This window comes from Enhydra lutris, unplaced genomic scaffold (genome assembly GCF_002288905.1).
Source record: "Enhydra lutris kenyoni isolate GAN:26980312 unplaced genomic scaffold, ASM228890v2 scaffoldscaffold19, whole genome shotgun sequence".
Classification (NCBI taxonomy): Eukaryota; Metazoa; Chordata; class Mammalia; order Carnivora; family Mustelidae; genus Enhydra; species Enhydra lutris.
The window spans coordinates 3,197,856-3,222,302 of NW_019154103.1; the positions used below are offsets into that span (position 1 = coordinate 3,197,856).

Below are 24,447 nucleotides of genomic sequence, written 5' to 3' on the forward strand. Positions count from 1 at the left end.
CTGCTCTCTAGTCCCTGGTCCCTGATGCTTTCTGTCTCTGTGTACTTGCCTAACTGGGTATTTCATATAAATGGAATCATACACTGTGTAGCTTTTAGTGTCTGGCTTCTTTGACTCTGCATAGTGTTTTTGGCTGGATAATACTCCATTGCATGGAAATACCACATTTATCCTGGACGTTTGGGTTGTTTGCACCTTCTGACTATTGTGAATAGTACCACTACGAACATCAGTGTGCAAGTTTTTATTTGAACACTTGTTTTTGGTTCTTTTGGGTATAAACCTAGGAATGGAATTGCTGGGTCTTAAGGTAATATTAAGTTTAGCTTTCTAAGGAACTGCCAAACTTTCCTCACATTGGCTTTACCATTTTATATTCCTACCACCAAGATGTAAGTGTTCCAATTTTTCCACATCATCACTAACACTTAGGTTCTGTTTTGCCTTGTTGTTATAGCCATCCTAGTGTGTATGAAGTACTATCTCATCATGGCATTGATTTGCATTTCACTGATGATTAATAACATTGAGTGTCTTTCCATGTCCTTGTCAGCCATTTGTATACCCTCTTTGTAGAAATGTCTACTCAAGTCTTTTGCCCGGTTTTTTAAATTGGATTGTTTGTCTTTCCATTGCGGAGTTCTAAGCATTGCTTCTATATTCTGGATAGTAAACCCCTACCCGATTTATGATTTGCATATACTTTGACCCCTTCTGTCGGTTGTCTTTTTATTCTCTTGGTAATATCCTTTCATGCATAAAAGTTTTTTAACTTGATGAAGGACAGTTAATCAATTTTTTTGTTGTTACTTGTCCTTTTGTTGTTATGTATAAGAAATCATTGCCCAATCCAAGGTCATGAAGATATACTCCTATTTTCTTCTAGGAGTTTTATAGTTTTTGTTTTTATATTTTACTTTTTTATTTTTATATTTTATATTTAGATGTATTATCCCTTTTGAGCTGATTTTTGTGTTTGGTGTAAGGCAGTAGGCCAACTTCATTTTTTTGCATGTGGATGTTCATTTGTCTTACAACCATTTCTTCAAGACACTATTTTCCTCAAATAAATGATCTAGGTACCCTTGTCAAAAGCCAGCTGACCACACATGTATGCCTTTCTGGACTCTTCATTCTATTCCATCCATCTATATGTCAGTCCTTGTCCTAGTCCCACGTTGCATTGATCACTGTAGCTTTGTAATAAGTTTTGAAACTGGTTAGTCCTCCAAGTTGTTCTTTTTCAGGAAGACTGTGGTTACTTGGGGTTCCTTACAATTCAGTGTGAATTGTAGAATAAACTTTCTCATTTCTATAGAAAGGCTTTTGGGCAATTGTTTGAATAATTCTTAATGATCTACTGCTTTCCTAGACCTCTGGGGTCTAGATAGCCTTCCTCTGGGCATACTTTGAGATCCTGCTGTAGGCAGAGCCCTTCACTAAGCACTCCAGTCCGTGATCAGTGTGAAGTGAAAACCTGAAACAAAGATTGGCCCAGTAGACTTCTGTGAAAGTGGAATTTGGGTATTGCCCAAAAGATTCAATAGAATTAGCTCCATGATATTAGGCAAACCTTACCTTCAAAGACATTATACTTTAGGTATATATTTGAAAATCTTGCTAATAATAGATAATTATAAAATGTGTCAGTGATGGCAAGCTTAGAGACCATCTAGTCCACATCTCTATCTTTGAGGTGAGGAAATTTAAGTCTCAACTTATGGGAAGCAAGTAGCTAGTCACTGACATGCTTTAAATTCATAAGCCCTTTATCATGGATATTTCATTAGTAGACACCTTAAATATTGATTTGAAAACTCTAATGGGGATGTCTTTTCTCCAAGCTAAGAAACCAAATTCCGAACTCAAGCATAATGTTTTTGGAGATTTCCATTACAGAACCAAATTTAACAAAAATCAGACAACACCTTTCAGAAGTTAATGGGAAATGGATAGTCATGGAATGCAGAACATTTGGGACATGAAAATACCTGGCTTTTCTCTATCAAAAACAAAACTATTTTGCTTCCTCCTTAAACAGGTTGTGTTTTTAACTTTCAGAAATGTCCTCTTATTATTAATTACAAAACAACTAGCCTTACAGTGATGAGTAACTCATCTCCATGGGGGCATCTGCCATAGAAGAATTTGAGACATTGTTTTGTTTTGTTTTTTTAAGATTTTATTTATTTGTTTGACAGAGATAACAAGCAGGCAGAAAGGCAGGCAGAGAGAGAAGCGGGGAGAGCAGGCTTCCCACTGAGCAGAGAGCCCGATGTGGGGCTCGATCCCAGAACCCTGAGATCATGACCTGAACCGAAAGCAGAGGCTTAACCCACTGAGCCACCCAGGCACCCCGAGACATTGTTAATCCTTATGCTTATAAACTTTATATTATGCTAGCTTTATAATTCTCAGTAATTCGATGAAAATGATAGCAAACACCTATGTAATGTTACCACATGACAGGGACTATCTTATAGATACAGATAAATAAAAATATGTATGTATATTATATACTTATATATTCCATTATATATATATAATATTCCAGATATTACATATCTATATAAATATAGATATAGATACAGATGAAATCTGTTATGTTATATCTCAGCAATCATAAGAGGCAGAGGTTATTATCTCTATTTTATGCAGAGGCACAGAACAGACAAAAACTCTTTCCTAGTTAATATGGCTAGTAAGAGGAGAATAAGTTCACACTCAGATGATCCTAACTCTTCCAGGATCTGCCCTCTTGATTACAAGATTTTACAACTCATTGAGGGCAAGGCCACTACTCTTTGTACCTTTGGGAATCTTGGAATAAATCATGAGAATGATAGCAGAGCAGTTTCTTCATAACTGATGCTGGGGGATCTTTCCAGGCCAGAGAGGAAAGACTGACGAATCGATGGGAAGGATGTAAAGGCACAGATGGGAGTAGGAAGAACACTGTCTTTCCCTTCTGTATGTGAATGGAATAAGGTTCCTCAGTTTGGGCTTTTGCCATTTTGCCAATACTACGAAGCCTGGTGATACTGAAAGAACAAACCCAAAAATCCTGGTTGAGGCCTCCTGGGGAGACCTGGAATTACAGCCTCAGTCTGGCACTTACTGGCCATGGAACTCTGAGCAAGTCACTTCAGCATCAGTTTCCTCGTCTCTAAATGGGGAAGAGGGCAGACGGAGAGGGGAAGGAAGGGATACGATGAGGCAAAGAAGGCATGTATTAACACTGTACAAATTATAGAAAACTACATAATCACAAATCTTTCTCATGATAACTCATGATTCCACTTCAAACATGTGATCTCTGGGGCTCCTGGTGGGCTCAGTTGGGAGAGCATTTGATTCTTGATCTCAGGGTCATGAGTTCGAAACCCATGTTGAACGTAGAGCTTACATTAAAAAAAAAAAAAATGTGATCCTCATGACCTTTTTAAGCTTGTTTTTCTACCAAAGTACGTGTGTTTCAGTAGAAGGCAACATTTGTGGGTTTAATCAAACTTAGTTGCCTGGGTGCTTCAATCGTCATTTCTCAGGAACTTTTTTTCCCTATCCCATGATTCAGTTGAGGTACCTGTCATCCCACCTGAAAGACGTCTTTGCTTTTGGTACAAACTCGCATGGGCCCTAAATGGCTAAGTTGATACTTGATGGCTGGTGATAAAAATGAAGAATCATGCCAGAAGAATTTTAAACAACTGGAAATATTCCTTAGATTGCACAAACATGAATTTCTTTTCAAACTTGGGCAAACTGTAAGGCAGATGGCAGGGTAGGGGGAGGGGGACTCAGAGATGCTACTGGTCAGACCATCATCAAAGATGCCATAGGAGTGGAATGGCCAAGTCTAAGGAGCCACACCAACACGTGGTCTCATTAACCAACAATAGGACTTGAACACAGCTGCAGTGAACAAACTCCCTGCTGTGTTTCTTTTTCTCTTAATTCTTCCCTAGAATTAAGGTCTTTGGTCTCATTGGCCTGGTGTCTTACCTATTGCTGGAACAGCCAGGGAACCAGTCCTCCACCCAGTTAGTTGATTTATGGTGGTTAGACTATATATAGAATATTGTGTTTGCATGGTGGTGAGAAGGGGACACATCTTAAGATCATTGGCAAACAGATGGGAGCAAAACTGTTAATTCTGTTTAAATCTTATTGTGAAGAGGCTTAAGGAACTGGGGGTTTCACTTGCAAAAAAAGAAAGGAACTGGGGGTTTCGCTTGCAAAAAGGAGTGGAAGAGAGGATGGGGACATAATTTGGGCCTCTCTGCAGGTTTGTGAGGGGCTGATGATATGGAAAGTGAATTCAACTTGTTTTTTGCAACTCTAGAAAAATAGTATAACCTCTGTCTAACTCTAGAGCCTCTAATGTATTAGTTGCCTCACTTGTATGATCAAGGGGTTGGACTGTTTCCCAAAGGTTCGCCTCAGTGCTGAAGTCCCATGACTAACCAGGTCCAGTGAGTGGGATTCACTGGAAGGCAGGCCTCTCAGAGTGAGCTTGCTGTGTAAGAATGGAATGTTCCAATGTGTACTTGCCAAAATAAATTCAAAATGAGCCACACAAGAAATTACATTTTGAAAAGAAACAGGTGAAATTAATTTCAGTCTGTGTAATCCAATATATTGAAAATGTCATTACTTCAATATGTAATTAATGTAAGAAATTGTTAATTTTTTCATATTTAAACATTCATAATGTGGTGTGTGTTTTACACCTATAACACATCTCAGTTTGGACTAGCCATGTTTCAAGTGGTCCATTGCCATCTGTGGCCAGTGGCTGCCATCTTGGGCAGCAAAGCTTTAATGACCATGTGGATGCTTACCACATGTCAGACCCTAGTGAGCGGCTTTACATGTGACTTTTCATTCAGTCCTAAGTCCTCTGAGAGATTCTGATTCTATAAATGAAAAAACAGACTCATTGGGATTATATAAATTGCACAAGTCCACACAACTAGTAAGCCACAGGAGGCCCAAATGGACCTTAGCTCTCTCTTGTCCCAGCGCCCTTAACCATTAGCATACTGCAGGGGGAGACAGTGAGTTCCCTGTCCTGAAACAGGATAGTTAACTTACATGTGAGATGTCTGGGGTGGAAATTTGGCGGTGGATTCCACAGGCTAGACATAAAGCTGAATTCCAATAGAAAGACCTAGTATAGCTAGTTTGTGCTTGAACGACTCCTTAACAAACAAACATTCTTTGTCCCTGGTAGGCCCGCTTTAGTGACCACGGTCATTTTGGTCATTAGATACCCTCTCTAAAGAAACGAGCTAGGAGTTTTCTAGAAAGATAGATCATAAGTGGTTCTTAGAATTTTATTGCCAATATGAAACCATCACTGTGTTGACATTTTTAAAATCATCCAGTGCTTTTATTTTTAACTTGATGTTCCTGTTAAAGATATTAATGATGATTAGAAGAGGGAGTTATGTGCAGAGGAAACGACACTTGGCTCTCTAAGCTACAGCTGCCTTAGGAGCAGTGCCCTCTCCCCCACGGTTATAATTAGCTGTGTATCCACCTTGGACTCTCCGGGGAGGGTTCGGACATTCCCAGACAGCCTGTAAATCCCCAGCAGGGAAAGGTCATGGGTCAGAGGAAATGGCTGTAATCATTCTTCTCATACAGACCTGCAGTAAATAAGAAATGACAAAAGTAATATTTACAAATGGTTTCTTGGATTTTATCCTATTTTCAAAAATAAGATATTTGGACTTCACTTTGAGAGCTTCCTCTGTCATTGGCCCCAATGCTTCAAAACATGAACAGTGTTTTGTTTTCATTTTCCTATTTTCATGCCGTGTGAACATTTCCTGCTATAGATGAAGAAGAAAGACATCATCCAGTGGTGGCATGCCATGCCTTTGAAAGAAATGATGTTAAATCCAGCAGGGCAGCAAGAACAGTGAAACTAAAGTCATCAATTAGACCTGTTTATAATTTAAGGCGGCTCTTTAAGTGTCTCTGTTTTTTGGAAGGGCAGCTATATCCAAAAATAATTTTCCACTCATGTAAATGTACATACACATTTGACCCTTTGCCTTTTATGTTGAAATCTTTTCATATCACTACATAAACCAGTCTCTGAGGAGGATGGCCATGAAGGACACATGTGAAATAGTACTGTGGTTTTAGCACTTTCAGTGGAATTTCCTAGCCACTAGCACTTTACTGAGCAACTCCTCTATTTTCGGTCCCCTGGAGACAAGGACACAAGCCCACCTGTTAGCTCATTCACCAGACCCGAGGTTCTCGAACAACACCGGCCTCACTGCTGTGTCAGCTGGCCGCCAAAGCCGCCCCAGCCCACCTGGGACCACTGCTCCCATTGGCCTTCCAAATGTTCCATAACTGTCTCAGACTAGGAAGAGTAACCGTTGGCCTGGCTCCTAAGGGCTTATAAAGTACTAAACAGGCTCAGAAGCTTCAATTTTAATAAAGTCGGGAAAGAGGGGAGGGTATTAGCTATCATTCCTGCATCCTCTGCGGTAGCAACCCATACCGGCTGCACAGCCCTCCTGCTCATCAGAAGTTGTCTCCGTCTAAAGAGAAGAAAAAGTACTTAGAGAAGGAATCGAATGACATACTTGTCCCCCTGTTACTGACAGCATAATCCCACAACATCCAGTATGTAAAACCCAGACTTTGAAGATAAAGCGTTCACAAACTTGCCTCAGAGCACATGTGAATTTCCGAAAGACTCTTCTACTTTAAAGGGTTATCTTCAAAGCTTCATTTTTATGTGCATTCGTGTAATACATACAGAGAAGCACAGGGGAGCAGATTGTTGTTCAGCAAGAGTGCCTTCTGAAACTGTCTCTTGCTTCTCCATTTTGTAAGGACCAAGAAGCTGATAATTGATGTGATCCGGAACCAGCCGGGGAACACATTGCCAGAAATCTTGGAGACACCAGCAACGACACAACAGGTAATTGGCCTTTGAGTGTAAGATAATAAGTACCATCTATGTGAGTTGACTTTCTTAATCTTCATGTCCGGTGTTTACTGTTGCCACAAAGACAGTGTAACTGACATGGTTTGAAAGTGAAGAAGTTTCTGTGTTACCCTGGCAGCTGAGTTCAGTCATAAATGTAAACTCCTTAGAATGGGAATGAAATATAAAATGCAGCACCAAATGGATGTTGAGTGTAATTTTGTCCTTGACTAGGAAGATAATTCTAGGTCTTTGAAAGCCTCTGAATGTTCACTGTAAACCTTATCAGACAGTGAATAAAGATAGTTCTGGTCAGTAGGATGGAGAAAAATACCTTTCATATCTTATTATTTGCTCACTTGAAACGTGTCTCACACATTAAAACTGTTTTCCCAAATGCTTCAGAAGCGAATATCTTGAGTACATCAGGCCGGAGAACTGTTATGGCGCTGTAAGTGACTCAAGATTCTTAACAGTCTTGCATTACTGTTGTTATCAACATCTTCTAGAATGCATCGTCGTGTATTCAGTTCATTCTGACTTAAGCTAATTCACTCCTATGGCTTTTTAGAGAGTTGCCACTCTCTAAACAAAAGTTATCAAAATTATCTAATTAGGTACTTCTTAGCAGAGCTACTCATAATTTTCCTGAATCATTCTTTCTTTCCTTAAAGATTTATTTATTTGAGAGAGAGAGAGAGAGAGAGCATGTGAGTGGGGAGAGGGGCAGAGGAAGAGGGAGAGAGAGAATCCTCAGGCAGACTCCCTGCTGAGCACAGAGCCTGATACAGGGCTCGATCCCATGACCCTTCGATCATGACCTGAGCGGAAATCAAGAGTCGGATGCCCAGCTGACTGAGCCACCCAGGCACCCCATTCCTGAATAAATCGTCATTTAGTCAGTTGCCAAGAAATGACTGTTTTAATTCAAAAAATATATAGAATGAAACTTCAAGTTATCTGGGGTTTGTTAACGTGAGTATTGTTAAACAATGTAGGCGGAATATCCTACTGTCCTTATTGAACATTTAATTTTTCTCCAAATGTAGCATAGTCACAAGAATGCAGACTTCCAAGATCAGCTACAGTCCTGCACCTCCTCACTGTTTAATTCTAGGCACTTAGAAGGGTTTCTCTGCCTCAGTTTCCTCAACTATAAAATGGGAATAATAATAGTGTTTAACTGACAGCAAAAACAAGTGATTTAAACATGTTAAGTGGGTAGAATGATAACCAGCACATATTAGGTGTCTAATAATGTATTTAAGCCCTGCAGATACTATTGTTGACCACTGACCTGATAAACTATTCCCGTGTACGTGATATTGATCTACCTGTAATCTAATTATATCTGTATCCTTGGACTTTATATTGTGTCAGTCAGTTGTCTAATACAATGAAATGGGAAGATCACCAGTCTCCTTTTATTACTGATTTTGTTTTGTTTTGTTTTTATAACAACCTGTCCAAATTCATTCGTTCATTTACTAATCATTTATTTGGGAACTTGGGATGAACTAAAATATTCTTACTTCCTTTGGCTCAAAGACACCCTGCAGGTTTTTCAGAGTTGGTAGTTTGAGAATTATTCCTTTCCTAAAATAAAGGTCTCTGCCCTTGTGGCTTAACAATCTCCATAAATATGGCAGATGTGTGAGAGTTCAGTTGGGTTCTGGATGTTCACGGTGTTTGAATAGCTGTGTTTTAAGGAATAATGCAGTTTTAGTTCCCTCAGCTGAACTATCCAGGAATTGAAATCCTTCCACCCAGAGAATTATAAAATATCAGTTATCCACTATAATATGTTCATTACATTTCTCATCTTAGCACTAAAGTAGCCATTGAGAATTTTGCTCGAAATAGGCCTGCCACCATTGCCATATTTCTCAAAAAGTTGAAATAATTTCTTCCCGAAGACCTATTCAAAATCCATGAAGAACATAGCTGATTCTGGCCTTTGGACTCTGATGTGAGGATTTCTTTTATTTATTTTATTTTGACATGAACTTGCCTGAACAGTTTATGAATTTGTGAGACTAGAGAACCAGAGAAAAGTCAGTATCTTGATATTCCCCTTTCAGGAGACAGATCATGCCAGAGATATGGTGAGCCGAGCAATTATAGATTCCCAGGCTCCAGAAGAAATGAAGCATAGTCAGTCTATGGTTGAAGATGCACAGCTACCCCTGGAGCAGAAGAAGAGGAAAATCCAGAGGAACCTCAGGACATTGGAACAAACTGGACACGTGTCATCCAAGAATAAATACCAAGACATTCTCAATGAGATTGCCAAGGTTTTTGGAAATAGTATTCTTACTTCTTCACTTAGCAGACATTTGTTAATCATTGGTCACATGCTAAGCACTCTCTCAGGTGACATAACAGACTCCTAGTTGTATTGCCATGGTCAATATTACAGATTATCAAAGGTTTCAAAGCCATTGATGACTTTTAATAGAGAAATATCAAAACTTCCCTGCGTCATTAGGACATTTGACGCACACCAGAAATAAATGCTTGGGAAATTTAATAGACAAATTTCATCTATACTTTGAAGCAATACCTACTAAGTTTGAGGATTTTTTTTTAAGATTTTATTTTTTCAGTAATCTCTACACCCAACATGGGGCTCAAACCTACAACCCCGAGATCGAGTCACATGCTCTATCAAGTGGGCAAGCCAGGCGTCCCAATACTTACTAGTTTTAGAAATGACATTTCAATGAGAGTTCTTTCTTGTTAGTTGTCATATAGCCCAGTTGCTCTTAGGATCTGCCACTGAGGTAGTAACTCACGTCCTTGAGAATGTCCTCTGAGCAGCTGAGCCTAAATGCAGTTAACACTTCAAGGGCACTTTCTGTTTTCTCAGCCTATATTTTTACAGTTGGGAAACTTCCTGAGAAAAGGATCTCAAATTAGTGTGAGGAAGCATCACAGGAAATGGATGAGATCTGTTTGCCAAGGATAAGGAAGTATATACTTGTGTCAAAACGACCTTTCCTTCTTTTTATCCAACTATGCAAATTAAAATGGGTCTGGATGTTAAAGGCAGTTAAGTGATCAGGACAGAAGTAAATGTTGTTACCTTCTTGGTGGAAAATCAACTTGGCTTCTTTCTTCCATGGAAATTTAGGGTCACTTAGAGCAGTAGATTTAGTACTCCTACCCTAAGTGACTCAAGGGAAGTCATATTTCTTTCCATAGCTCTGGGGTGGAAAATATTTCTCTTTGGGAATAATTAATAGTGAAATTAATGCTTTTGCCTTTTAAAAAAAAAAAAAAAGGTTACCATGAAGGCATCCTCTAAAAGATTCTGTTTATTGGAGAATTGTTATTTAAAGGTGTGTGCATGTCTATCTGGATTCCTAGGGGAATGTGTTTTGTTTTGTCCACATAAGGAAAATCATAGTAAACAAACACTGTTTTCTTAAATGAAACATTTTCATGATTTACCAGTTAGAATTATAAATAAATCTTATATCTTTAAGTTTAAATATAGCCTAGTTCCTATAGGTTGTGAACAGCTTGGACAACTTAATGTTCTCTGAACTCTCTTTAAATCGAAGGAATAGTTACCAGAGTAAAATTTTTCCAATCAGTCTTGAGAGCTCAGTTGTTTTTGCAAACTTTGAGAAATATTTTCCAGATAGAAAAGCTCATTGGGGTTTTAGGAGGCTTTTTGTTTTATTTTATTTATTTATTTTTTTTACTTATTTCTAAAATGAATGCATTGATTTATACATGTAAACCTTTCCAGGTAAAATATTCTTCTAAGTGGAATGTTGAACACATTTTGAAGAAATTTGTATCTCCTGGGACAGTCTTCTTTAGGCCCCTCTTAAAACACTATTTTTCTCAAATTAATTGGTTATTCCAAAAATGCTTCTCTGTTTTTCCATCAAGGGAAAAATAAACCTTAGCAACTCTGTTAAAGTGAAATACGGACCCTTGCCAGTCTGAAGTATAAGTGAGGAAGGAGGGACACTTTAGTGTTCAGAGGTTAAGGTCACTGAGGGAAGCTACAGGTTAATGGTCACAAATAGGGATTTAATAGTCCACATTCTTCTTGCCCCACATTGGCAATATCATAAAGTCAACTTCTTAAATCTCATACCATAGCCTTGACTTGTTCTTTTAGGACATTCGAAATCAAAGAATACATCGTAAGCTTCGGAAAGCTGAGTTAGCCAAACTTCAGCAGACCCTGAAGGCACTTAATGAGAAGGCGGCATTTTATGAAGACCAGATTAATTATTATGACACCTACATAAAGACTTGTTTAGACAACTTAAAGAGAAGGTAAGTTAAAATCCTGTGTCTGTTTATGGTGTCCTGGTGTTTAGGGGTATCTGTTCTTCTATGATCCTGGACAGTTCAGCTTGGAAGCAAACTGCTTGCTTTATTTAATAGCCAAACACTAGAACCTCAGTTTTGTGATTTGCCTCTGTGATCTCAGAAGTCAGAAGTGCATTTCAGAGCTTTTGAATTGCCCATTGGCATTGGGATTCAAGTAGCTCCATCTGTTGTATTTTAAGCAAGGGGCTTTAACACCTGCAGAAGCACTCTCCTTTCTCTTTTTGTCTGTTTTAGTCAAAGGTGCCTTTGAACACTGATAAAAATTAAAGCTACTCTTGTTTTTTGAATGTTTACAATAGACAGTATTAAAATGTTAGATAACTCCTGATATTTGCTAACAGTGGAAGGCAGCCTAATGATTTTTTTAAAGATTTTTAAAGATTTTTTTATTTATTTATAAATAAATAAATAAAATATTTATTTAATAAATAAATAAATAAAATATTTATTATTTTGAGAGAGAGTGAGCACAAGCAAGGGGAGGGGGAGAGGGAGAAGCAGACTTCCTGCCAAGCAGAGAGCCCAATGTGGGGCTTGATCCCAGGACCCTGGGATCATTACCTGAGCCAAAGGCAGACACTGAATGACTGAGCTACCCAGGCACCCACCCAAATGATTTAAAACTGCTTAGTGGGGCCCCTGGGTGGCTCAGTCGGTTAAGCATCTGACTTGATTTTGGCTCAGGTCATCATCTCAGGGTCTTGAGGTAGAGACCCCTGTGGGCTTTGTGTTCAGCAGGGAGTTTGCTTGAGATTCTCTTTCTCCTCTGCCCTCCTTTACTAACCACCACCCCCCCCAACCCGTACCTGCTCTCTCTTTCTCTCAAATTTTAAAAACCTTTAAAATTGCTTAGTGGTTTTAAAAAAAATATTATTGACATAAAAGACAAAATTTGGCAGTTTCCCATTACCCATTAGCATACATATTGCAGATTTTTTATACACGACGTAGCCACTTTTAATGAGTATTCTTTGCTCATAATTGTTCTTACTCCTAGACTAAGGTCAATACTAATCGAATTTTAATTACCCTTTTAAATATGTAATGCAATATTTTCATGTAATCCATATAGTCAAATTGACAGTAGGAAATGGTGCTGTACAGAAAAATCAATTGCATTAATCATAGAAGATTTGATGAAGGGAGATAAGCAAATTAAACCCCATCTATTTGGGCCCCACTGGCTCTGAATTTTAATTCATTTGCTTGCAGCCTGTAAATTACTTTTGCTCTGTTCCTGGAAAGAAGGCGTTGATCAACCTAATACCCAGTAGAAATAAGGTTGTTAGGGTCTTTTGTTTGTTTTTGTATTTTGTTTTTTGTTTTTTTTCATATTTATTGCAACTACTTGAAGGCATTTTTACAAGGTCTGCAGTTAGGGGAGCTAGATTTGCATTCTAATTTACTCTTATATTATGTGATCTGTGCCCTAGCCCAGTGAACTTCTCTCGAACTTCAATTTTCTCATCTTTAAGGTGGCAGGAGGAGGACTAGCCTCACAAGCATTGTTAGGAGAGGTAAATGAAACCATAAGAAAGGAATCTGTTTATTTCAAAGCCCTATGGAAATGTCAATTTTGCAAATGTGGGGGATTATTCATAAAGTACTTAGAACATTGCTGGCCACATACTATTTATTAAAGAAACTAAAGAAGTCTTAGTAATACCTTTACTTAAGAGTATGCAGTTGAGATTAATGAACCAAAGCTGCTTGCAGAATGACTTAATATAGCCATGTAGTTCAACATGCCTGAGAAAATAGAGGGCAAGTTTTATGAAAAATGTTAGTCTATCATTCAAACTTCAGTCACTTTAAAAATAGCTTCCTCTTAGATTTCAGTAGTGAGGTTTTAAGGTCTAGGGAAAATTGTCACCTCCTATTGCAAAATAGAAAGTTTCATATTCAGGGCAGTGAGGCCCAGTATGAACTGTGGTGGGCACCCCAGCATGCTTACTGCACCCCTAGAAGCCTCTGACTTTACCATCATGATAACACAGTTTATTCTTATTTTGTCAGAAATTCTCGAAGATCAATTAAACTAGATGGGAAAGGAGAACCCAAAGGGGCGAAGAGATCTAAGCCGGTGAGGTACACGGCAGCGAAGCTGCATGAGAAGGGTGTCCTCCTGGGGATAGACGACCTTCAGACAAACCAGTGAGTGTGACCCAGAATCTATACCCAACACAAGTGCCCTTTAATCATGCCCATAAAGTCTGACTCTCTTCTGTTTGGTTTCCTGTGGCCTTTGAAGAGAGCTTCATTTGGTCTATCAAGGCTTACCCCCGATTACAGATGAGGGGGAAATACACGTGTTGTAATCTCTAGTCTTCCCATCAGACCCCGAGCATCTGGTGCTATGGATTGTAGGAAGTGCCCAGGAGGTCACTGGGTTTCCCATGGCTGGTCCAGTGCGTTTGGATTTGCCAGCCTCCCCTTTCCCGCCAAAAGAACTGAATCATATTAGTGAGAATGAAAAGCTGTCTTTTGGTCTAGAATGATAAGGGTTATTTACAAGGGCAAGATAGTGCCATTCTCATTTCAAAGCCACAAGCTGTGTGCCAACACATGGGTCAGAGCCGTGCGGTATGCTGTTGGGGTGTGCATTTGACCTAGAGGGGAAAATGGAAACCCTCCTCTGTAGCCCCGTACCACGTTCCAGTGGATTCTCTATGTTACAGGGACCATGAGTCTTGTCCCCATCACTTCTGGGGCGGGGGTAAGCCAGACTCCCCATGTGTGCTGCTTTCTGGCTCCGGCCTTCTCTCCAGACCTGGCCTCTACTCCATTCATCCCTGCAAAAATTCTCCCAAATACACCCACTCAGAGAACACGCTTCCTCATCTGTTTACGTTCTTTAAGAACAGGGCCATATTTTAATAGCATTTCTTTTATAATAAAGGACCTACTTCAATGCTCTTGGCTACAGTCCCAACAAGAGCCATCAAACCTAGTTTCAGTGAGCAGAGTGGGAAGGGGGATGATGGGAGGTTTCTGAGACTTCCTTAGAATTTTCGCAGTGGACCTCGCACTAAGCATGGAAACTAAGGATTCCGCTAACTTGTGTCAGCTTTACATATAAATTTGCAGTTCCGCATGTGTAAGTGTCCCTTTCTTCACTAGGTTTAAAAATGTTACATTTGATATCATATCTACTGAAGATGTGGGCATCTTTGATGTCAGATCAAAATTCCTTGGTGTTGAGATGGAAAAGGTACAGCTCAATATTCAGGTAAGCTGGGATTTCTGCAAAGTGGGGGGTGAGTTTTATAATGTGGGTCATTTATTGCCTCCCCTGGCTTATGCCCTTCATAACAGTGAGGTTCACCAGAAGACCCCTGGAAGAATTTTTTGCCAATATTAGCTTTTAAGCATTGATGATTTTTTAAATCTCTGATTTTTCAAAATATTGGAACCTAAAATGCTTTTAGATGGCAAACCATAGTGGCCAGTGTTTCTAAGGCATGTTTCCATTTTTTGAAACTTAAAGTATAACCATGGTATAAAAGTATTGAGAGCTGTTAAGGCTGGAAAGTTTTCTTTTATTAGAAACTTGATTTTTTCCAAGACTACATAGGCCCAGTATTAGAACTTTCCTGACCTCATTTCTCCTTCTTTCTCCTTCTTAGGATCATTTTTACATTAGTGTGTTAAATCAATTAAATGCTTAGGGGACACTTGGGTGGCTCAGTCTGTTGAGCGTCCAACTCTTGGTTTTGGCTCAGGTCCTAACCTCGCGGTCAGTCATGGGATAGAACTCAGTACTAAGTTTGCTTCAGATTCTCTCTTCCTCTCCCTCCTGCTCGCATGCTCTCTCTCTCCCTTTCAAATTAATCCTAAATGAATAAATTAAATAAATATCTTAAATAAATATCATACATAAAATCTTTTTTTTTTTTTAAGATTTTTATTTATTTATTTGACAGACAAGAGACCAGAAGTGGGCAGAGAGGCAGGCAGGGAGAGAGAGAGGGGAAAGCAGGCTCCTGCGAGCAGAGAGCCCGATGCGGGGCTCTATCCCAGGGCCCCGAGATCACGACCTGAGCCGAAGGCAGAGGCTTTAACCCACTGAGCCACCCAGGCGCCCCCATACATAAAATCTTTTTAGGGGCACCTGGGTGACTCAGTGGGTTAAGCCTCTACCTTCAGCATAGGTCATGATCTCAGGATCCTGGGATTGAGTCCCCCACCAGGCTCTCTGCTCAGCAGGGGCCTGTTTTCCTCTCTGTCTGCCTCTCTGCCTACTTGTGATCTCTTTCTCTGTCAAATAAATAAATAAAATATTTTAAATAAATAAATAAATATAAATAAAAAATAAAATCTTTTTAAAAATTGTCTCCCCCACCTCCCACTCACATATGCCTACTCACTCTCTCCTTCTCTTTTTCTCTCTCTCTTTCTGAAATAAATGTCTTTTTAAAAATATCTGTTAAATGCTTAGGATGATAAGAATGAAAGACATTGTGCAAGATAGTTATCTATAAGTAGACACATGGTGTCCGCAGTCTGAATTATTGCCTTTTTCTCAGAAGAACCACATTTAAGCTAAATACACTTGGAACGGAAACTGTGACCGACATCCAGTTTCCGTGTCCAAAAACCACAACAACAGAAAATAAAAGGCGTGTGCAACCAAATGTTTATTTCCTCCCAACCTCTTCTTAATCCCTAGTATAGGATCGGTTAAAAGAAGTATTTGAGGGGCCCCTGTGTGGCTCAGTCAGTTAAGCAACTGCCTTGGTCTTAGGTCATGATCCCAGGGATTGAGCCCCAGTCGGGCTCCCTGCTCAGTGGGAGAGTCTGCTGCTCCCTCTTTCCCCACTTGTGTGCTCTCTCACTATCTCTGCCTTGCTCTGTCAAATAAATAAATAAAATCTTTTAAAAGGAAGGAGAATAAGAAGTATTTGAGTTTTTCTTTTTCACATTAAGAGATTTTAAATGGAAATAACACCTAACTACCTGGGTCCCAAATTAATGATAAAATGGATCCCAGGTATTCTGTATGTATCTACACAAACCATCTTGACAAGCCACTGCAGGTGGCAAGTTCTAGCCTCACGGCCTGCGGAGCCAGTGGCCGAGAGCCCTGAATGACTCCCCCACTCCTAGGAGCAGATGCCAATCCCTTCTTTTCTGTCTACCATTCCTTGTAGTTTAAAGAGAAAAATTAGGGGGCACCTGGGTGGCTCAGTGGGTAAAAGCCTCTACCTTCAGCTCAGATCATGATCTCAGGGTCCTGGAATCAAGCCCCACATGGCGGGGTGCGGCGGGGAGCCTCTGCTCAGCAGGGAGCCTGCTTCCCTCTCTCTCTCTGCCTGCCTGCCTACTTGTGATCGCTTTCTGTCAAATAAAATTTTTTTAAAAAAAGAGAGAGAAATTAGAACTAAGTATGATAAGGCCATTTAAATAATGGAGTAAATTAGAGTCTAGAGGGAAAATGAAAGATAATGTGCAATTATGAAAAATATACATAAGGAAACAGTATTGTTTTCTACTTTATTTTAAATGTCACTAAATGGGGGCACCTGGGTGGCTCAGTGGGTTAAGTCTCTGCCTTCAGCTCAGGTCATGATCTCAGGGTCCTGGGATAGAGTCCCGCATCGGGCTCTCTGCTCCGCAGGGAGCCTGCTTCCTCCTCTCTCTCTCTGCTTGCCTCTCTGCCTACTTGTGATCTCTCTCTGTCAAATAAATAAATAAAATCTTTAAAAAAAATTTTTTTTTAAAGTCACTAAATGTATCCATCTAACAATTTAACTAAAAAGCTTAAGTTACCCTAGATACCACTTAGATAAATATGGAAAGAGAAAAGAATGTGCTCCAAAGTGAATTTTCTTGGTTAGTAATTCTTCTCTAGGCAAAGACCTATTATGTGTTTGTCAAGAAGGAAGTGACCCAAGGCCAAGCAACATCAACTGGACAGATGAATTCCAGGTGACTAGGAGACACCTGTTCAGAGAGGCCTCATGGGAATTCCTTGGAACAGTGGTGCAAATGCCAAGCTTCATTTGTTCCTTTGTTAAGGATTCAGTGTGCAAGATTAACTATCCATGCCATTCATCTATACACATAATTGATTGTGAAATGTTACTCCTTAGCTGTATACAGGTGGCTGTTATGGCCCAGATTTTTAAAGTCTTTAACATATCATGAGGGCTAGCAACATAATTTGTAGAGCTTGATGCAAAATGAAAATGGACAGCCCCTTATTCAGAATTATTGAGAATTTTAAATTAGTAAGAGCAGAGCATTAAACCAAGTGCAGGGCACTACTAATCATGGGACCCTGCAGAGGTTAATTGTCCCAGCAGCCAGACCTTCATCTAACAGCTAATAAGACTTCTGTTTATACATAAAGCCTTCAGACAATTATATTATCACATGAATTACCGAAGAGGACATGATGGCCACGTCTTTAGTGTGAGACAAGGACTGGCAACAGGACAGAAATTTATGAGAGAATTCAGGGAAATCGCTTCTAACATTGTTTCTAGATCCTCTTCTCCCTTCATTTCCCAAAGATGATCTCCTAATTAAATCCCGTAGGTATTGGCAGTATACCTAACAGGGGGGTGTGACTTAAGTGAAGATGTTCTCCTTGCACATTCTCCTTGTACACATAATGGCCAGTGTTCATCAAGGGCTCCAAGATTGACTGTCTTCCTTTCCCAGATGAAGAACTGAGGTTCAGAGAGAGCTCATTATACAAGAGGCAGCTGGAGTCCCAAGTTCTCATCACTTGGTTCCATTGCTCCTCTCACAAGACTCCAGTTAATCCTGACAAGGCATGGGTGGCGTACAAAGAGCTTATAGACCTTGATCTCCTATTCCCCAGCAGCAGCCCTGTGAAGTTGGCAGTGTTCTCCCAATTTACACACAAAAAAACACAGAATTTCAGAGAGATTGTGTGAAGTTGCAAGGTCATAAAATAGGAAATGGTGAGGTTAAGTCTCAAATCAAATCTTCTATTCACAAGTTTGGTCATCTTCTTTGCTCTCCACCTTGGTGGCCCATCTGATTCCCCTGCAGACACGCACATGTGTCTCTCACCTTGTGTACAGTTGGAGGTAATTGAAGAGGTGGAAGAGGCAGCTAAGAACAGCCAAAGTTCTCTCAAAGGTGATTCCAACTTCTGAAGGGAGACTTGTTTAATGTAGGTAAAACCGTTATCATTAAGAACCAAGAAGTTTGCGGCGCCTGGGTGGCTCAGTGGGTTAAGCTTCTGCCTTTGGCTCAGGTCGTGGTCTCAGGGTCCTGGGATCAAGCCCCGCATTGGGCTCTCTGCTCAGCTGGGAGCCTGCTTCCCTCTCTCTCTGCCTGCCTCTCTGCCTACTTGTGATCTCTCTCTCTGTGTCAAATAAATAAATAATAAAAATATTAAAAAAAAAAAAAAAAAGCCAAGAAGTTTCCAGAGCTAGGAACAAGAAAATGAGGTCTGGATACTTGGCTGTGACAGCTCAAGAATGATATCTTGTATTTGGGAAAGACCCCCCCTCTCCTGTGGTATTATGAGACATCACTGCTTATCTCATGCATATGCATCAGACCAGTTTCTGATTTTAGCAAGAGTTGATTTCCTTTGTTTATATGGTGGCAGTGCAACACAGAACAATAGACCTGAGTTGAGAGGGTAAGGACTTGTTCTCAATACAGGAGCAGAAGTAGCCTAGATCAGGAAGGTCTTGCTTTATACAGGGTTCCCCAAATTTCTATCCTAGAACTTCACTAGATAACTTGATCATTTATCCCCATTTGCACATACTTACTTGTAAAGTCTACACGCTACTATATATTACTATACTCCAAATATACCTTATAAAATACATACACAAAATCTAGATGTTTAAAGAATGAGAAAAAATAAGAAGAAATAGAAGTTCTCATATTCTTTTTGCTCCTCAAGGACTCTCCTTGCTTGCTCCACTTTAGAAAACACCATTGTTCTTAAGGATATACTCCGTCTTGCTTGAATATTTGAATTTTGAGTTTTTCAATTAAAACGTATAATATATATATATGCATAAATATATATATGTATAAATACATATCTGATATTAATTGGAGGTGGTTTTCTGTTATACAGTGCTTATCAATTCTAAAAATCTATCTTCTTCCATTTAGGTAAGTGATTCTCAAAGTATGGCACTCAGACCAACAATGGCATCATCACATGGGAGCTTGTTAAAATGCATATACTTGGGCCTCACCCCAGAGCTACAAAGTCAAAGCGTCTGGTGGGTGGGGACCAATAATTTGTGTTGTAACTAGCTTGTGCTTTTAACTGAATGATTTTGATGCATACTCCATAGTTAGGTCAACTGAATCTTATTTTTGTCCCCAGATTCTTCTAGAATTTTTTTAAATGTGCAAAATGTCAAATTTGAGATTTAATGATGATCTTCGCAATTTCAGGATTTACTTCAGATGCAGTATGAAGGAGTAGCTGTAATGAAAATGTTTGATAAGGTTAAAGTGAATGTGAACCTTCTCATATACCTGCTGAACAAAAAATTCTATGGAAAGTGAAGTGCCTACAGAAACTTCATGGAATCCGTATCGTCTGGATTAAGAAATGAATCTGTTTAATATTTTTGTGGTTAAACATGATTGAAATCACTGCTTATAAATGTGTGATTTTTTAAAAAAAAACGAAAAAGACCAAAACTGTTCTGAAGAATGTACCCATGTGCCTTTTTGATAATTTGATACTATGGTAGAATAATCCAAAAAGATGAATTAATGTAAACACTTCCACATTATACTGTGGTCTAGGTACTCTGATTTAAAACTTTGGACATTCCATGATTGGTTTTAAAGTAGGGAGAAAATAAGTTTAGTTGACTAGAGACAAATCTGTAAACCTATTTTCCTATGAAAAAAATTTTAAATGTCCCATTTGAATAATGTAATTCTTCCTAGAGGTTTGTTTTGGGTTTTTGTTTTGTCTTGTTTTTTGTTTTGTTTTGTTTTGTTTTGTTTTTTTGGTCTATGGAGAAATTGAGACCTAATTATTTGTAATGAATTATTTACACAGATTCTTAGTTCTAAGCCCTACCTTCTGGGAGTTACCAATTTTAAAGAAGTTTTGTGCAATTCAAAATGAAGTTTTTATAAGTAATTGAAAGTGATAATACAATAATACTTTCTGTATAAAAGTATATATTTTATGTGATTTATTCCTACTAAATGAAGTGCACTACTGCCTCATAGTAAAGACTCTTGTTCCCAGAGCCTTTAAGTGACTAAGGAACACCATGGTAGCGATCTTAAGCCCCACCTCCACCCCTCACAGTTTATTTGAATACTTAAATTGGGCCTCTCAACTTTTTGTAATGCAATAAAATCAGTATCTAGATGGTTTTTAAATGTATTCTTTGAAAATTGTTTTATGTAAAATAAATGTTACTGAATTATGTAAATTTGGCTTTTTAGTGGTCTTCATCTAAATCTATTGAGTGGGTAGAAGGTTCTCGGGCTTATCAGGAAAAGAAACAACATGCCTATAGCTGTACTTGGTAAGGTGCAGAGTAAGCTGCTGTGACCAAGAGATCCAAAGACCTGTGGCTGGAACAAGAGAGAAGTTTGTTATTGTCCAGCAGTTCAAAGGTAAGTGAGCAGGCCCACAAGGTTATCTAGAGCCCAAGCTGGCCATTTGGCTCTGTCCTTATCACTGATTCCCAGCCACAGAAGAGGGAAAGAAGTCCAGGGCCTGCGTGTGTCACTTCTGCTTACATCCGATTGGCCAAAACTTAGTCATGTTCCACATGCTTCAACAGAGGCTGGGAAATGAGTGCCCCAGCCAGGTACCCCATGAAATGCTGGGGTGAGAGGAGGGCGCTATTACTGAAAGAGTGATGGCTGGAGACAGGTTAGCTCTCTCCATGACAACAATAATCCAGACTCTCAGGATGGAATTTGGTATTCTGTTCATTTGTTCTACAGGCTATATTTTCCACAGGGTTTACAAAGCATTGAGAAAGTGACTTATGCATGTTTTACACAAATGAACTTTAAGTGTGAGGCCAACAGAATTTGGAAAGTTCAACTTTTTAAGAGTAGAATCTGCCCCGTTAGTGACCATTTCCAGCTGTATGTATTTTCAACAGAGAGAAAATGCTCTTTGTCAAAACAGTGCTCACTGTCTTAACAGTGAGTAGATGTTGGGGGCGGGAGGTGGCGGCGTGTTAATGCAGTAAACCTTAACACAGACCTGCATACCTAAAGGAATCAAACATATGCTTGCATAGGTGTCATCTTTTGAATAAACCTTGTCCTCCCCTGCAGCTTCATTACATGAGAAACCGGAGCCAGGGACGGTAGAAGCTAGGTTAGACTTCCTCCCTTGCGATCCAGGAAAGATTGTTAATGGAAATGTGTCAGAGGGGCCTAAATTAAGGAAAAATTGCTGGGAGGCAAAAGTTAATGTTTCATAGTATATTTGAAGGGAGTTTGTTTCATTGCAACACTAAGCATTATGCTTGAATATTATCTGGATTAGTATAGACCTTTGTATCCTGCCTGTACCCTCAAGGAAACAGGTGAATGTTTTCTCTCCATTGGCCCACAGCATAAGGCTATTTTTGAAGATACTACCAATGGCTACTTGAGATCGTTGAGGCACATGAACAAAGGAATAACTGAGAAGGAGAACTGGAATGAAGAAAAGGAGTGAACACGAAGAAGCCAATGGAGGTATGGATGTAGGGATGGTTGCAGCCAAGGCCCAGGGTCCTCCCAGAAGGACTGAACCCCAAGCCAGAGACAGTTGTACCATATAATCCTGAGCCACTAAAGACTCTTAACCATTGTAGAAGAGGAAAAATAATTTTCCCTCCCTCCTCCTGCGTTTGTGGCTGAGACACACTGTAATAAAAAAAAAAATACCAAGACAAAAACAAATGCAAGTTTAAAATGCATGCCTCATGTATACATAGGAAATACCCAAGAAAACTGATAAAAACTCCTTGAAATAGCCCAAGCCCTCACCTTACTACCTTCAGCTAAAGACAAAAGAAGGATAATGGGGGCATGGAGGGGGGGTAATTGATTGGGTGGGGTAGGGGGAGAGACAGTGTTGCACTTCAGGGGAAGGTGAGAAGGGGAAAAGTTTGGTGAGGTTGACCTTGCCTGGAAGATAAGCCAGGTGAATAAGTGATGTCCAGCAGTAACTCTCTTCCTGGTACAACCTCCCTTTCTAATGTAAATTTTCTTCATAAATGTAAATTGCCGTTACAGAAGGATAACTTTTATTTTCAGAACTTCTCTTGTGTCAGCAGTTTCACAAAATAATCACTTCAAAATAAACCCTATGCCAAAGAGGCCTATTTTGGAGTGGAACATTCAGGTACAAGTCAGCCTTCTCCCCAAAGCTCATCTTTCCCTACTCTGTGAGAAGAAGAAGAACTTTTTTTTTTTTTTTGCTTTTGAAACACTTAGCCACTGAAGTTGTAACTTGATTAGGTCAAAGCTGGTTCCTTGATTTTGATGTATGTCCAACCATGTTTCCAATATTACAAAAATGGTCTTTGGTTGGAAGATTGAGAGTTCGTGTTCTCGTGAACTCCACTTTTTAGCACCGAGACATGAAAAAGGGCTTAAGCTGCATTCTAGCTACTCTCAAAGGATGTATTCTAGTAATCTCCAAGAGAGAAAACTTGAGCCTATTTTAATATTCTGGAAGTTTGTGGTGAAATAGAGACCAACGCAATATGACCATTGTCTGACAAGTCACTGAAAGATCAGAATTGTAACATGTGTGTTAGTGTGTGTGGGTGGTGGAGCCCTAATTAGAGGTGCTGTTCATGATGTGATTTTTAAGACTTTGGCTGTGGTTAGGCAAGGATTTGTGGTACTCCTCAAACATTCTAAGAGGTGAACCACGGAACTCTGAATGTTGATAGTTGATTGTATTTTAAGAGATTCTGGGGAACATTGGATCCTATACAGCTGATCAGCTTTTGAAAACCTGTTGCCTCTGTTACTGAAACCAGCATTTGGCTAACGGGTAAGATAGAGCCCCTGAAAGTCATCCTCTAAGCTCCAAAGGACAGAGAGTGAGTGTTTCAGCTACTGCTGTAAGTCCAGAGCCTGGCAGTGCCTTGTAAATGGCACAGAGGTGGGGGATAAAAGGCTGCATCCATGTTGGGTTAAGAAGGAGTCAGACCCCACCACCCCCTGTCCCTCAGGAGTCAAAGGCTTGCTTCAGCCTGACCCTTGTATGAGGGCAGCACTGAGTGATTATCTCGTTCTCATAGGGGAGGCAATCTCCATTCAGTCTCCAAATAAAATAGCTCTTACAGATGCCTCCTTGATAAAATGTGATTTCTGGATGTGTCCATGAGAGTGTTTCCAGAAGAGATTAACGCTTGAATGTGTGGACTGAGTAAAGATCCCTTCACCTCTGTAGGCAGGCATCATCTCATCTGTTTGGAACTCAAATACAAAAGGGCCCAAGAAGGCAAATTCTCTCCCCTTTCCTCTCCCCCTCCCCTTGAGCTGAGACTTGTACCATTAGCTTCCAAGAGGAGATTACTAAGGAAGTTCTTGGAATATATTGTCATCTTTGGAGGCTTCAAACACCACACTGGGTGTAGAGATTACTTTCTAAAAAAAAAAATCTTTGGGGGCACCTGGATGACTCAGTCAGTTGGGCATCTGCCTTCGGCTCAAGTCATGATCCTGGGGTCCTGGGATAGAGCCCTAGGTTGGGCTCCCTGCTTAGAAGAGACCCTACTTCTGCCTTTGCCCCTTCTCCCACCTCATGCTTCCTCTTTCTCCCTCTCTCTCTCTCTCTCTCTCTAATAAAATCTTTAAAAATAAATAAAAATAAAAATATTTTAAAAAGGAAAAAAAAGCAAAAAATACACTATGTTGGGTGAAATAAATTGGACAAAACTTCAGATAAAATTGCATTAGAAGGGGGTGCCTGGGTGGCTCAGTGGATTAAAGCCTCTGCCTTTGGCTCAGGTCATGATCCCAGGGTCCTGGGATTGAGCCCCGCATTGGGCTCTCTGCTCGGTGGGGAGCCTGCTTCCTCCTCTCTCTCTGCCTGTCTTTCTGCCTACCTGTGATCTCTGTCAAATAAATAAAATCTTAAAAACAAAGTGCTCTAAAAAAATTGCATTAGAAGAATAAAATGCTGT

The 24,447-nt window shown here is 39.7% G+C and overlaps 1 protein-coding gene across 3 annotated transcripts in view; it reads left to right on the plus strand.

The window, feature by feature from the left end:
• LOC111148214 (IQ motif containing GTPase activating protein 2) overlaps window positions 1-20,712 on the plus strand; it is a 281,437-nt gene extending 260,725 nt beyond the window's left edge. For 2 of the 3 annotated variants that reach the window (XM_022504675.1, XM_022504676.1), the window contains 6 exons: window positions 6,862-6,949; window positions 9,037-9,249; window positions 11,094-11,254; window positions 13,328-13,465; window positions 14,432-14,540; window positions 19,718-20,712. In XM_022504675.1, coding sequence (XP_022360383.1) covers window positions 6,862-6,949; window positions 9,037-9,249; window positions 11,094-11,254; window positions 13,328-13,465; window positions 14,432-14,540; window positions 19,718-19,831 — 823 coding nt within the window. In that variant the 3' untranslated portion in view covers window positions 19,832-20,712. The remainder of the gene's footprint in view (window positions 1-6,861; window positions 6,950-9,036; window positions 9,250-11,093; window positions 11,255-13,327; window positions 13,466-14,431; window positions 14,541-19,717) is intronic. The other variant, XM_022504674.1, reaches the window with a different exon arrangement.
• The last annotated feature ends 3,735 nt before the right edge of the window (window positions 20,713-24,447 follow it).